Below are 13,902 nucleotides of genomic sequence, written 5' to 3'. Positions count from 1 at the left end.
ACTTTTTACAATGTACTTCTACACTTTCAAGTTTACAACCAAGCTGTTCTCTGCTATATAATCAGTTGTTTTCCTTGAAAACATGTACTAATCATTTACTATGCTGGAACCACTCAAAATAAAATAAAATAAAAAGCAAGTTAGTTTTGAGAATGCACTCCGTCTACATTGTAAAATCAACACACTACAGCCATTTACATCAAGTCTTAAGTCATTTCTGGGACAAGGAGGAGAAAATGTAAAACAAATTCAATATACATTATTTTATTTTCAAAGCTACATGAAACATCATTTTACACATTTGAGACATTTAAATATAAAGTACAAACTAACAATTGTAAAACACAGAAATAGAGAGAACAAACTTACTAGAAAGAAATCCGAAGACATCCAACAATAACAAGATGTAGACATAAAATTCTTGCCAACGTACCAACTGGTTCATTTGAGCAGGTTTAACTTTTTTTTGTTTTTACAGTTCATTGTGAATTAGAAAAAGGGTGAACTTAAAGACTGCACCGTGTAATGATGAAACAGATCATAGGGACAGGCCCTTGGGGTCTAGTCACTCTCTCCATCATCACTGATGATCCCCTGCAGGTTGGCCCAGGCTGCTCCTCTCTTGCACCCTGTGTTTGTGTGGCTGTCTCCACTATCTGAGTCGGAGTCCACAACACGTTTATAGGCAGAAGGCGGAGGAGAGACATTCTGTGTGGGAGGCCATGCCGCCACCGCTGCTCTCCTTTTGGGACGTCCTGAAGAACAACGTGACATATCATGAGTTTAAGGGGCGAACAAGATAAAAATCACAATTTTACAATTCCCTGATTTCCAGGGACTCATGTGTGTCGGAATACTTTAGCCCTTGATTTTAAATGTATCTTAAGAAATCCAGCATCAAGCATCATTACCCTGAGTGGTGATGATGTTGCTGACATCCAGCTCAGCCAGTTCCTGTGCTTCTTCTCTCTTTAGTCGAGCTCTCTTACACTTCTCTATTGAGGGATTACCTGGGACAGACCAATTCCACAAGTAATAAGAGTGTGTTTTTGAGAGTTTTTTTAACATATGCATCATATAAATCTCTCAGTGTACAAAGGAAAATACACAGGTTATATATATAAGTGCATTGCATCGACATGATTAGTTTTTTTTCCATTAACACACAAGAACTCATATAGCCAGAGTTGAAAATGCATTGAAAGGTACCCAAAATACTCCACTGACACGATGAAAAACAGGATTACAAATCTGCAAGTGTACATTTTCTCATAGGGACACTAACCTTCCACACCCAGCTCCTCCAGCTCTTTCTTCAGCACAGCCACCTTTGCCTTTACTGATCGGCAGCCGTCTAACAGCTTCTTGTAGTTCCGTCTCACACCACAGAGGGCGATGTAGCGCTTCAGCCTGGACACAGCCTTGTGTTCTTCATCCTTATGGTCAAAAATGATAATAATCAGTTCTTATAAACAATGCGTCTCCAAGTAAAATAAAAAAAATTGGGTTTGATAAGAGGCATGGACAGCATGTCGTCCATTTATGTCAGAAACTATTGAAATTTTCACTCTGAGCAATTCTGTCCATTACAATAAGTACATGTAAAAATAGCCCACAAAATATCACTTTACTTTAAATCTTTACTGTCACTTTTGATCAATTTAATGGGTCCTTGCTGAATAAAAAAATTAATAAAATACTTTAGTGCTCAAGTCTTTCATACTCAATCAAAAAAAAAAAAAAAAAAAAGGCCTGACCCCCAAACTTTTGGACAGTAATGACCGTATGGTTGAATCACGGCCATGCTGATACTTAGAATTGTTTTTTTTTTTTACATTACTTGAATATAACACACAGTCCTGAAAAGAAGCAGTTTGTGTGCTGTTGAGCCGTTCTCAAACTCATCTTGCCTTTCCTTTGCTTGTAATCTCCTTCTCCTCGCTGCGCTTTTTCTTTGCCAGGCTTTTCTTTCCCTCCTTCTTGTCCTTCTCTGGTTCCTCCTCGTCCTCCAGTGAGGGAAGAGACGAGGAGTCGGAGTCCTCTGCTGCCTCCTCCTGACGGTCCCGTACGTTCCCATCTGTCAGGAAAAGGCAAGATGAACAATATAAGGAGAAAGGTTTAAGTGAGCACCCGCTTTGACCTCGGAGGGATTCTTACCATTTTTCTCCATCTCTTTGGAGGATAATTTAGCAGCATCCTCTTTTTGATCTTTTTCCTCCTCACTGTCTTTCTCAGAGTTGCTGCTGTTTTTTACTTTAGCGCTCTCGTCATTCTCCTCTTCGCTCTCAGAGCTGCTCCCGAACACTTGCCTCTCTACTTCTTTCACAACATCCCTCTCTACTTGATTCTTTTTAATGACATCTTTTCTTTTGCTCTGCGTCTTCACTTTTTCATCCTCAGAATCACTCGCGGACAGTTCATCACTGATTTCCTCCTCACTGACTGAATCTTTTTTCTTTTTCTTCTCTTTCGATGGTTGTTTTTGCCTTGACTCCTGCTCATCATCAGAATCCTCTGACTCCTCGTCTTTGTCACTGTCTTTCATCTTCCCTTTCTTCTTTGGTTTCTTTCTCTTCTCACTGTCCTCGTCCTCTTTGCTTGGTTTGCCCCGTCTCTTATTCTGTGGTTTTCTCTTAATTACTTTTTTCTCTTGCTCCTCGTCACTGTCTTCACCCGTGTCTTTATCACTTTTAGCTTCTTCCTCTTTTTGTTCTCTCTCATTCATGGCCTTCTCTATTCCAGAGTCGGGGGAATCTGGTAAAGAGAGATCATAAAGTTACTTGCGTATCACCCAATGAGAAAATGAAACAAGGACAAACTCAGTAAATACTTCAGTTACCGGGAGAAGACTCCTCCAGTCGTGATCTTTTTGTCTTTCCCACCACATTATTCTCTTCATCATCATCCACCCTTTTCCTTTTGCTCTGGCTCTTCGATGGATTCACGCTCTTAATAAGAGGCTCGTCATCACTGCTGCCCTGGAAATTGACAGAGGTTTTGACATGAGCCTTGACTTAAAAATGTTACAAACAAATCACATTACTCTTCACCATATTCTCAGACAAGTGCATATTCTATTGTGCATGTTTGTAACATTTCCAACAAAATTGTGATAAAATGTTGCACTTGAGACTAAATAGTGTATAGTGACTAAATGTTTTTAACTAAATTTCGAGAAGTGCATGCTGTAAATTAAACAGTTTCCATTGTTATTCCCAAATAAACGCAACTGTCCAAAACTTAATGTTTAATATGTACATTCATTTAGATTACAGTAAAGTAACAATACCAAAATAAGTTTGCAGAACAGTTACAATTCATTTAAATCCATGTAGTAATTTCTAATCAATTTTAATCACTCTGAGTACATTCACAAAAATATTTGCTCTGTTAAAAAAAAAAAGCTCTAAGAGAAAAAGGGCTTCACTTCGTTACAGTGTTAACCCCCGCATTGCTGTGCCAAAGATCCACAGTCTGAAACAATGCCGTGTTAGAATGTTACGACTAGATGCCAAACAACAGACCATGTACCTCAAATTCACGTGCTTTGGACAGTCACAGAAACACGGGAAAGTGTATAAAAAGGGAAAAATTACTCTTTAATTTACTCTACAGATACTTTCTGTGTTTAAACCAGTAACCAAAGGGCCGGACTTAAGCATAGAGTTACTTTTTTGACACATGAATGTTAAAATCACATTTAAAGGCACAATATGTAATTTTTCGTAGCTAGAGGGCACATATTTAAAATAAAAAATGAGTGTTGAATCATGGGAGTTGTGGTTTTCATCACCACAGCTGACGCAATCTTGACGAGACTCGGGCAGAAATCATGTTCATGGATAGTAGAATGAAGCTGGGTGAAACGAGACCGCTGAAAGAGCGTAACACACGGTTTGAAAGCAGTGGAGCTTTTATTATGCCACAGTGGAGCGCTTACGCTGTTTCCGGTCGTGAGTATGTGTGGTAAAGCGATGCTGTTTTATCATACTAGATACATTTGAAAGCTCTGTTATAATGCTACTCTGTGCGGCCGTCACCTGTCTAATAAAACGTACCACATATTAAAGCGTCTTTAGCGTTTCCAGGTTTTCTAAAAAATTTTAATAAAAAGTCGAAGTGTTATGATGTCATTGGCAGGCAACACAATGACACAATGGACACGGTCCGTATCACTAGTTAAAATTGCTTATTTCTCTGAATTTAAACATTCTACAAAACAATTGGGATATCGTAAGTACACAGGTCAGCAAAATATATAACACTATTCTAGTGGGTTTTGGATATTTTAATTAAATAAAATCTTACATATTGTGCCTTTAAGGTATCTTCCTCACCTGCATCTTCAAAAGTTCCTCCTCTACAATTGTCTTCATCAGCTGTCGGTCCTTGATGCTGAGCGACTCTCTCCTCACCTTCTCCAGGTATCTCCTCCGCAGAATGCCTAAAGTCAGAGCACTGACAGGTGGCAAAGGAACAGGAAATTAAACATGCAAATAACTGCACATTCTGGTTTAAGATATAAATCAATGAAAATGTCACATCGCTTAACACAACGCATGTTTCGTACAAAGCAAACAGTTACAAAACGCATGCATACTTTCACTTTATGAGGCTAGTGCATGGACACGAGTGTTGTGATGCAGACACATTTTGTGCTGTCTATCTGTCAAACCGCTCCAGCATACTACTGAACTACAGTAACTGTTATTTGAACTACAGTAATTTAACAGTAAGCTCTTTTAGGTAAGCTGCGTCACACATCACTGTAGTGTCTCTCCACCACATTTATTTACGATAGGGTAACGTTAACTGCAAAACAAAAACTGCATCTCATGATCTGACCGGCTTCATGCAACAATCTTACACTGAACACCATTACTCACTAGCTATTTAGGAGCCGATGTGAGACCTTTTTTTTTTAGTTTATGATTCAGCCCGGACTTACTAACAGCGTTCTTCTCTGATATGTAACGTTAATGATGCTAACATCAGTTTTGAGAGCACTTCTCGACACTGCCGTTTACTATAGTTTACCTGAGGTCCGAACACGTGTGCAGTTCTCTCACAACGAACTTTCGGATCGCGTCCTCTTCTTTAGCCATGTTTTTTTTAACACATTTGCGCCACTCTTTGCAAAACTGCATGCTGTGTGCGCATACTAAGCGCGCCACCCTACCTTGGCGCGCTTTGCTGCTGTGCACGGCTACGTTGCTTTACGTCATCGCGCACAATTTGCGATTGACGTGTTCACGTCATAGATATTAACATAAAGTTGGTCAGAACGCTTATGTCCGATTATTAAAACCGACCTTGTTCTAACGTTATCGTTTTCTTTCATGAATTCACCTATAAATATGATTATATTTGGACAAGTCTTATACAGCCACTTTATATGCTCGATTTTTAAGTTATTTATTATTCTCATATTTACTGTTTTCATCCTTCATCTGGTATCAATGTCATTTTGAAACTTTATTATGACCTACTGTATTTTTAAGATAAGTTCCCTTGTTTTGGAACAGGTTTTCTTTGCTATTTTTAAAGAAGAAAATAAAATAACTTGACAAAAAACTATACCAAAAAGCATGTTTATTGAAAATGTTAATGTAATATATTAATAATACAATATCTGGACGGAATTCTATGTATACTAGCTTAATTGGCAGAATTAAAGGGGTGTTTTTGGTCTAGGACAGTAATAACATACATTTATGGTTTACAATGGTCAATAAAACAATATTGTGAAGAGGTTTTTCGCCTATTAGCAATGTGATTCAAATGAGCCAACTTTGTCTAGAAATGATCCTTTTCTTTCACTGTGGCAAGAAGTCTAACAACATTAAACACTACATTTTTCTTTTAGAATGTATTTACATCATTTAAAAAACTAATGTGATCTTTTTCTTTTTAAACTAAAACAACATTAGTTTTAGAAATACTGTTTAACACACCCATCAACCATGTACGTCTCAAGTCAAGCGTACATCACAGTTTACCACAAAAAAACGAAAGATAAACTTTCACACGGCCCATACAAACAAATCAAAGCAAAAAAAAAAAAAATACACTTATTTCACATTGAATCTTGAAAAAGTGAAAATTCTGGACAATAATTTAACGCAATAATAAATAAAATTTAACAAAAATTAAAAAAAGGTAAATGTATCTCACAGAAAGATTCAAATTGTACCACACTGTGGCAACTTCAGTATTGTTTATAAACTAGTCTATAATTACCCCCCAGCCCTCCCATTTCAGTGCAGCATTTAACATACCAAAGTTGTCTTTCTTTCCTCAACCAATCTTTCTATTGGTCACATGCATATTGCTAGTACAATGTATTTGTACCATTCTGATTCAGTCTTTGTAGACAGTCTGCTGTCCGTGACCCCTCTCATCATGCATAATATGTCTCCGCACATGGATACGTCTCACCCGCCTATCCCCGCCTCCCACACCTGCCCCTTCCTCCTCCGACTGGCCCACACCTGGCGACGGGATGCCCCCTGACTCCAGCAGGGCCATGGCTCCCAAACCTCGTCCGTTTTCATAGATCAAAATGTTGAGTGTCTCCTCGAAGATACGAGCCTCTGGGAACTCAACCTGTGTGAACACATGAAAAATAATGTAAGCAAACAAACATATCACAGACGAGAGTTCAAGTCCTTTTTGCTCACTTTGGTCTGTTTCTTCTCAGTGGCATAAACAATAGACGTGCAGCAGACTTCAGCAATCTTGCGTCCCTCGCCGTAAAAAGACCAGCAGCATATCTCATCACCCAACACGTCTTTAATGAACAGCACTCTGCCGTTAAAGCGCAGCCCCAGCTTATCGAACAGCTCGATGTTCTTCAGAAGGTTATCATCAGAGTTGCTGAGGAAACAAATTGTACATTTTATTGAACAAACGGCACCTCCCACACACATTTGGCACACATTTCAAACTCATTTTCTTACTGCTTCCTACAGTAACCAGGTATAATTAAAAGGTGTCATTGAGATACATAGCTTTTGCCAAAACGTGAGGTGTGTGTATGACTAAAATTATTAATTTAGATTCAAAACAGTATTTGAATAAGTCACATTATGTTTCAGCGAGGCTGAATGTACCTGGTATAGGAGTATTTATTGTTCCCTCTGTTATTCTGCAGTTTCACCACTGGCTGTATTGAGGAAAAGATTACATATGAAACAAAGACCACTAAAATCTTATCACTATTATTAATATCAATGTCATTTTCCTCAGAGTTCCATACTACATGCCCATATAAAGCAGCAGAACGTTTAATTTGGGTCCTTAAAGGTTGGAATACGCTACATGACTTTTAAGGCAAGACACCCCCGATGAATAGAGTTGAAAAATTAAAATAAAAGATACCACCTAATGGATATAATTATAATAGATAACTAATAGATATCACCATACTTCCCCAGCTGATTAATCATGGGACATTAAATTCTGTTCATTATCTAAATATTGTTCATTATCTGGCTCTGCGTTCATCTCTCTCTTCACAGCAGTTCAGTCAGTGTACTGTTTGAGTAAATTAATTACTCCGGGATATTGGTTTATTTTAACTCAGAGGGAGTGTCAGCCACATTAAAAAAAGTTAACAGCTTAAGTCATTTGTGGATTAATGCGTATTGGAGACACAAACCATTTAAAATGATTCAGTTCAATTTGGTGAACTGGTTAAAAAAGATCTGGTTACATCGAATGATTCGTTCGTGAACCGGATATCATACACTGCTTTGTTTTGAACTCTCTCTCACAACAGACACGGAAGAGAAGACAATGCTGAATAAAGTTGTAGTTTTTGCTATTTTTGGACCAAAATGTATTTTGTAATAAAATGTTATATAAATCTTGAGAATTATATAAAAGCAAACCATGTCGGTTTAATTACAGAAACAGCTTTCACCTCATACAGCATGCCAGATTTAAAATTCTATCTTTATGGGCAAACGTGTTGCCCTCGCATTGTGGTGGTTGGAGTTGGGGGGAATCAGATATGTATATTTAGACGTAGGTTGGATGTCCAGATATCGGATGTGTTTCTGATTTAAAACCACATTTGGATTTGGCTCAGATCGAATCTAAAAAAAAATCAGATATTGTGTGGATTTTTGTCTTTACAGGTGTGCAAATTCCGATCTGTGTCAGATGTGAGCAAAATAAATAAATTAAATCAGTGCAAACAGCCATAGAAACTTACACCACATTGCTAGGTGATGCATGTAAAAATCAACAAAATACAAATTCTAGTCTCAGCCTCGCACACAGACTGTTGGCTAAATATCTGATGCATATGGAACACAAAAGTAGAAACACCTCAGGAATGTCGAAGTCATCATCGGATTTCTAGGAGACGTGTGTGTCACGTTTTTTAACGTTCCACCTGGAAACAAAGATACCATGACACCAAAGCCCCTCACAAATAAGAAAGCTGTCATGTTTAAAACTGTGATGATGAGCGCTTATCCGGATCAACTAATAGCTGGATTCTCAAAAGTATGTAAAATATTTAAAGTTTGCAGCATAGAATCTTTAAAATACATCCGAGAGCTTTACACACCGGGCTGTTATTGTGGTGACATTTCTACGCCCCGAAACATGACAATGAAGGAAATGAACAGTGATTGGTTTGACAAGTCGGTCAAACGGCCTCATGTGCGGGCCTTGGCCAATGAAAGCTGCCATGACGCGAGACTAGATATCTTCTGACTCCCACTGTACATTACATGATTTTCACAACCGACCAATATCTTCAGACTGGCTCTGACTTCTGGCAACAAGAGCGGACTTCTCCAGTCTGTGAATCAGGGAAAATCTCTGGGCAAAAGTTGTGTATTCCAGCCTAAAGAGATCTCATTTTTCTTGTTGTTTTGGTCTAAGGGGGAAGTAAATATTTCATTCTGTTATCTCACCTTCCTACAGGTGGCTATCATCCTCTGTTCCTCTTTGGCTGAAGTGATCATAGGAATGTGACATCCCCTGCAGACATCCCTCTGTTTCTGCATCAACACCAAACAAGCCATTAGCAAGAGACAGACCAACCCTCAAACACTTTCCTTGGCTCAAAGAAGCAATCCACTTCTCTACAGACATGCTATTTTAGTCCAACACTGATGGTACAGAAACATGCTCCAATGGATCCTCTGACCTGTAATGTGCTGAGGCAGTGCTGCACAAGACCCTGGAGCCTGTAGTACTGCGCCTCCTTCAGTACCTCCTCTAGCTCCCGTGTGCTCTCTGGCAAAGGAACCGTCCCGTCCCGCAGGAAGTTCAGCACCAGGGAAAAGTGTCTCCCACATCTGTCCAGTACCACCCAGCCTTAAAAAGCAAGTGTTATTTAAAAAACAGTTATTTTATATTGCAGTTATATTTATTCATATTTACTATGCTTTTGATCAAATACATTAAACCCTACCAACACCAAACGTTTGAAAGGTAGCGTATAACATCACATTCTCATGCTTTTCTTACCCTCAGAGTCTATGGTGACCTCTGTGCTCCCGTCACAAATACTCCTGAGCAGACTGTCTTCCTTGCTGAGCGTCTGGACCGTGGTGTAGTGGAGAGTTCCCCCCACATTGAGCTTCACATACTTACTCCCCGCCAGGCTCCTGCCAGCCTTTTCTTGCCCAACATGACTGGAGGAAGATGCGGCAGAACCGGACACAGTCACCACATTCCCACAAGATGAACCGGATGCATCGGCAGACATCAGGGGAGTAGAACTCAAATACTACTTATCTGCTGCATAAAAATATAAAGCACAGAAATACAGAGAAGACAGAATTTCAGTCTAGTTGTTATGCACAGTACTACTGAATCATTCTGAAATACAGTGGTTAAGGAATCGTTCATCCGAACTTGAATACTTCATAAATGTTTACTCACTCTCGTGCCATTCCAAACCTCTATCATATCTTTCTTCTATTGAACACAAAAGGAGAGTTTCTAAAGGATATTATACTTGTTTTCATTCAAAAAGCAGCATAAAAGCATAACAAAAATGGTCCACATTAATTATGCACTATTTTCCAAGTATATATTCTACAGTCATACAATAGCTTTGTGTGGGATCAAAATTTCAGTCAGTTATTGACTAAAAATCAGCCCTAGCTCTCTTTGGTGTTCACAAAAGTTCATGAAAGAAGTCCATGTCCAATCTGTGAACAAAATGGTTTTTTCGTGTTTCTTGTCAGATCTTTTAAATCAGTTGATCCAGTTAATAAAACTATTTTTATCATTTAGGATGCCTGACAGCCCCAGTCCTGTCCAGAATATTTTCAAAAACGCATCTTTTGTCGTGCAGTTTTGAATATAATAGCAAATAATATCAGAATGTTATTTTCTGCCTGAACTAATAATGTTATACACAGTCATAAACTGTGCACAGCTTATGTGACAACCACTGTAACTTTTTCCAAAAACATAAAAGACAACATCCAAAAAGCACGAAACATAACATATGAAATATAAAGCAATGCTTTTAGCATCTGTCATTGAGCATCCCAATATCTCAGAGGGAATCCTAAAAACGAAAACATCTGGAAAATACATAAGGCTGGGCAAAAAAAAAATTGAATTAAAAATTAATTAAATTTTTCGATTAATAGTTTTTTTTTTTTTTTTTTTTTTATGACGTCGATTTGATAGCGATTCTCAAAAGCCGTTAGTCGATCTTTTCGATATTTCAGCAAACATTTAAAAGAAGATTTGATTAATGTGAATCTTTTTCATTAGTCTTCTCCACTTGATGTCATCCTTTTATTTACCTTGTGCAATGTCACAACAGAAAGCCTGTCACTCATTCAGTGTTTATCATGGCAGAGATACTGTTGACAAGAACCAAGAACAAAGCATGATTTCCAATGCTCAGGTGAAATTCTATAGTAACACTACAAATCTGTGGAAGCTTTTGACATCACGCGTAAAGGCACCATCATTTCCACAATGAATGAATGAATAATGAAAGCGTACCTAACTAGCCTTCTACCACGTTACAACCCATCACGCACCCTAAGGTCACAAAACGCTGGACTTTTGGTCGTTCCTAGGATAGCAAAGTCCACTAAAGGAGGTAGAGCCTTCTCACATTTGGCTCCCAGACTCTGGAATAGCCTTCCTGATAATGTTCGGGGTTCAGACACACTCTCTCTGTTTAAATCTAGATTAAAAACACATCTCTTTCGCCAAGCATTCGAATAATGTATCTTTTTAATTGTGAGTGTAGTTGCATCTGTTCAAAGTTGCATTTTTATTCATTAGCTTGGGTTAAACTAAATTTACTTTGTTGGATCAGCAGCTATGCTAATGATGTCTGTATTTTGTTTCTATGTTTCGCCACGGGATTTACATCACAGGATTTAAACAAGCTCCAGTCTGGATCCAGAACACCTGAGAAGAGATGATGCTGACCCTCAGAGGACCCCAGATGATGCTAACCTTGAATCAACAAACAGAACTAACAATTATTGCTAAATGTGTGACTGAATCATATAATAACTTGATAGTTCATCGTCTAGCTGACTACGTCTTGTATTATTATTATTATTTTTTCTAAAATCCTGTCAAATATGCACAAACTACTAGCTACTACTAAATATTGTAGAAACATAATTTTCTGTAAAGTTGCTTTGTAACGATTTATTTTGTAAAAAGCGCTATACAAATAAACTTGAATTGAAAACTTGAATTGAAAGGTTTTGTTTACACAAACGTGGATGATGCTTGCGCGTTGTTTTCAGCTTCTGTCGTCTCACTATGATGATATGAATACAAATTTCATTCCCAGCTGCTTTGAGTCACTTCATTAGCATTTTATTGTTTAATTTGACAAAACTACCATCATATCACATACACAGCAGCTGCAAGGTCCTCAAAATAAAAGTTTACTTAAACTTGAAGAAACTGCCAAAAATATATTACTGTTCAGCAGTCTTATTCTTTATTTTTAAAAGGAATAATCACATTTGTTTTCTTTTTTAATTTTAACAGTAAGCAGCACTTGGTTTGCCAAAAAATAAAAAATAAAGTGAAAAAATAAAAGGGTTTTCATTTGATTAGGTTAAATAAAATTGCCTTCATCTGATGACCAGAAAAATTGTAAATAACATTTTATATGGCCCTATTATTATTTAATAAATTCACCATTTGTAAATTGATGTTTATTGGGTTTTTTAGTTTTTTTTAGAAATGTCACTAGCATTTGTATAAAAACTATATTCACTGCATGCAACAATATATATATAGAGAGAGAGAGAGAGAGAGAGAGAGAGAGAGAGAGAATCGAACCGGGACATCTGAATCGATATCAAGACCTAGAAATATAAAACCCCTTTAGTAGTACCCTGAGACTTCTGAATATATGTCCAGTCAACTGGGGAAGCCCAAAACTGTGCTTCTGTACTGATATCAGAGGAAATGGACAGAATTAGGTCAACACATTCAGTATGATTTTAACTACAGTTGAGCGATCTCGCTAATCCTGGTCTAGACCATTCCAGATTAATTTCCCAACATTCACTAGTCATTTACTTGACAACTGGCGATTAAAGGGAAACACATCTACATAACGTGTCAAATGAATATGATGTCTGTGTCTTATATTGAAAAGCTCATAAGCCCCTGAGCAAGCTCTTGATAACATTAGTGTGACTGTCAATGAGCAAACACTCACCGAGCTGGGTCCCCGCGATAAGGTGCACAAAATACACAGTATTCGAGGCGGACTGTTACATCTATTACACTAAACTTGCCGTGATTTTTAACCAAATCATATTTTCCTCTGTTGTGATACAGCGCGACTGTCTTCTTCCTCTTTCTTGCTTGTTGTTGTGGATTGATGGCTGCTTCTCCTCTCGCGAGAAGTGTCTTTCGTTGACTGATTGGTCCACATCAACGTCAGTCAAGAGAGTTAGTCCCGCCCCCAATAACAGAACAGAAGCGCCGCGTAAAAAGCGCTGTTTCTTTAGGCCAGTGTATTTTCTTCTAACACAAAATATCATGTCAATTTTAAAACTATTTCTCCTTTTCTTGGGAACGTGAAATACGTAAATTAGGGGACCATGTGATTGTTTATACAATCATGCACATGTGTGTATGTGTAATTTATCTATATTGTGTGTATTTATGCACACACACACACACACATACAGTACTTATATACGTTGAACAATGTATAGATACAGACAAATATATACTTTTGCTGATGGCAAGAAATACCAGTGTGTATTATCCATTAAGTTTTCATTTATGAAAGACACATTCACCATCCAACAGAGAATTTTATTTAATCTTAAATCTTAGCAAATAAATGTCTTTGTGACAAGTATATTATGTTGATAAATAAATAACAATCAAGTAATACTATAATGCAACAAAGCCCTCCACAACATGAGCTCTGGTAATGGCACAATGGAAAAGACGAAACTCACTGCATGTTAACAACAAACCATGAGATAAATAAATAAAAAATGCAATTCATAAAAAGCATTTCAATTCGATTACTGCATCACAGCAAACAGTTTTTTTTCTCCTGTATATATTTTTCCTCAACATAGTGCATATGCGACAACATCAACTCTGATAACAATGACAGTAAGTATAATTGATCATGAATCCTAAGCTGAAGCGGTAAAATATACAATCGTTGCGTGCTGTAAGCGAGAGGACATTCTGCGCCTCTGAAACATGGTCATTCAACATCAAGCAGAAATAGATTCTTAAGAAACAGCAAAGAACAATATGAAATGATGGCATTGTCCTCATTATTACATTATGATGTGAGAAATACTATGGCAACCAGTGAAACGTGAAGTGATGTCACATTATGGGATGTATTTTGGCACCGAATCTGTTTTATACTCCATATTCAATCAAAATATTTAC

General features: G+C 37.7%; 2 protein-coding genes across 4 annotated transcripts; both read right to left on the bottom strand.

Annotated features, from left to right (window-relative positions):
- Positions 1-248: 248 nt before the first annotated feature.
- On the bottom strand, positions 249-5,219 carry LOC113044090 (HIRA-interacting protein 3-like). Its single transcript, XM_026203699.1, has 8 exons — positions 5,038-5,219; positions 4,338-4,458; positions 2,840-2,978; positions 2,158-2,754; positions 1,911-2,077; positions 1,286-1,436; positions 912-1,010; positions 249-755 (listed from the first exon to the last, which is right to left on the bottom strand). Exons 1-8 carry the CDS (start codon positions 5,145-5,147, stop codon positions 562-564), a joined length of 1,578 nt encoding a protein of 525 aa, XP_026059484.1. The 5' UTR covers positions 5,148-5,219; the 3' UTR covers positions 249-561.
- Positions 5,220-5,575: 356 nt separating this feature from the next.
- On the bottom strand, positions 5,576-12,880 carry LOC113044095 (BTB/POZ domain-containing adapter for CUL3-mediated RhoA degradation protein 1-like). 3 transcript variants are annotated; one of them, XM_026203729.1, is made up of 8 exons: positions 12,692-12,880; positions 10,788-10,847; positions 9,490-9,766; positions 9,167-9,336; positions 8,931-9,011; positions 7,113-7,165; positions 6,681-6,876; positions 5,576-6,606 (listed from the first exon to the last, which is right to left on the bottom strand). In XM_026203729.1, the coding sequence occupies exons 3-8, from the start codon at positions 9,728-9,730 to the stop codon at positions 6,361-6,363; spliced, it is 987 nt and encodes a 328-aa protein (XP_026059514.1). In that variant the 5' UTR covers positions 9,731-9,766; positions 10,788-10,847; positions 12,692-12,880; the 3' UTR covers positions 5,576-6,360. The 3 variants fall into 3 exon arrangements, with proteins under 3 accessions (XP_026059514.1, XP_026059497.1, XP_026059505.1); XM_026203712.1 differs by having other exon boundaries at positions 8,931-9,017; positions 12,692-12,879; XM_026203720.1 differs by lacking the exon at positions 10,788-10,847 and having other exon boundaries at positions 8,931-9,017; positions 9,490-9,762; positions 12,692-12,879.
- Positions 12,881-13,902: the final 1,022 nt, after the last annotated feature.

This window comes from Carassius auratus, chromosome 3, assembly GCF_003368295.1.
Source record: "Carassius auratus strain Wakin chromosome 3, ASM336829v1, whole genome shotgun sequence".
In the NCBI taxonomy this organism is placed as follows: domain Eukaryota; kingdom Metazoa; phylum Chordata; class Actinopteri; order Cypriniformes; family Cyprinidae; genus Carassius; species Carassius auratus.
This window is presented reverse-complemented; position numbering and strand designations above follow the sequence as displayed.

Bases quoted from the DNA above. Each gene is read 5' to 3' on its own strand.
- LOC113044095 (XM_026203712.1), bottom strand. From the start codon at position 9,730: ATGTCTGCCGATGCATCCGGTTCATCTTGTGGGAATGTGGTGACTGTG. The intron at 9,337-9,489 runs GTAAGAAAAGCA...TTGCTTTTTAAG, and splicing joins GGTCACCATAGACTCTGAGG to GCTGGGTGGTACTGGACAGA. The intron at 6,607-6,680 runs GTGAGCAAAAAG...GTGTTCACACAG, and splicing joins CTGAGAAGAAACAGACCAAA to GTTGAGTTCCCAGAGGCTCG.
- LOC113044090 (XM_026203699.1), bottom strand. From the start codon at position 5,147: ATGCAGTTTTGCAAAGAGTGGCGCAAATGTGTTAAAAAAAACATGGCT. The intron at 2,755-2,839 runs GTAACTGAAGTA...TCTCTTTACCAG, and splicing joins ACTGGAGGAGTCTTCTCCCG to ATTCCCCCGACTCTGGAATA. The intron at 1,011-1,285 runs GTTAGTGTCCCT...GGTCTGTCCCAG, and splicing joins GGAGGAGCTGGGTGTGGAAG to GTAATCCCTCAATAGAGAAG.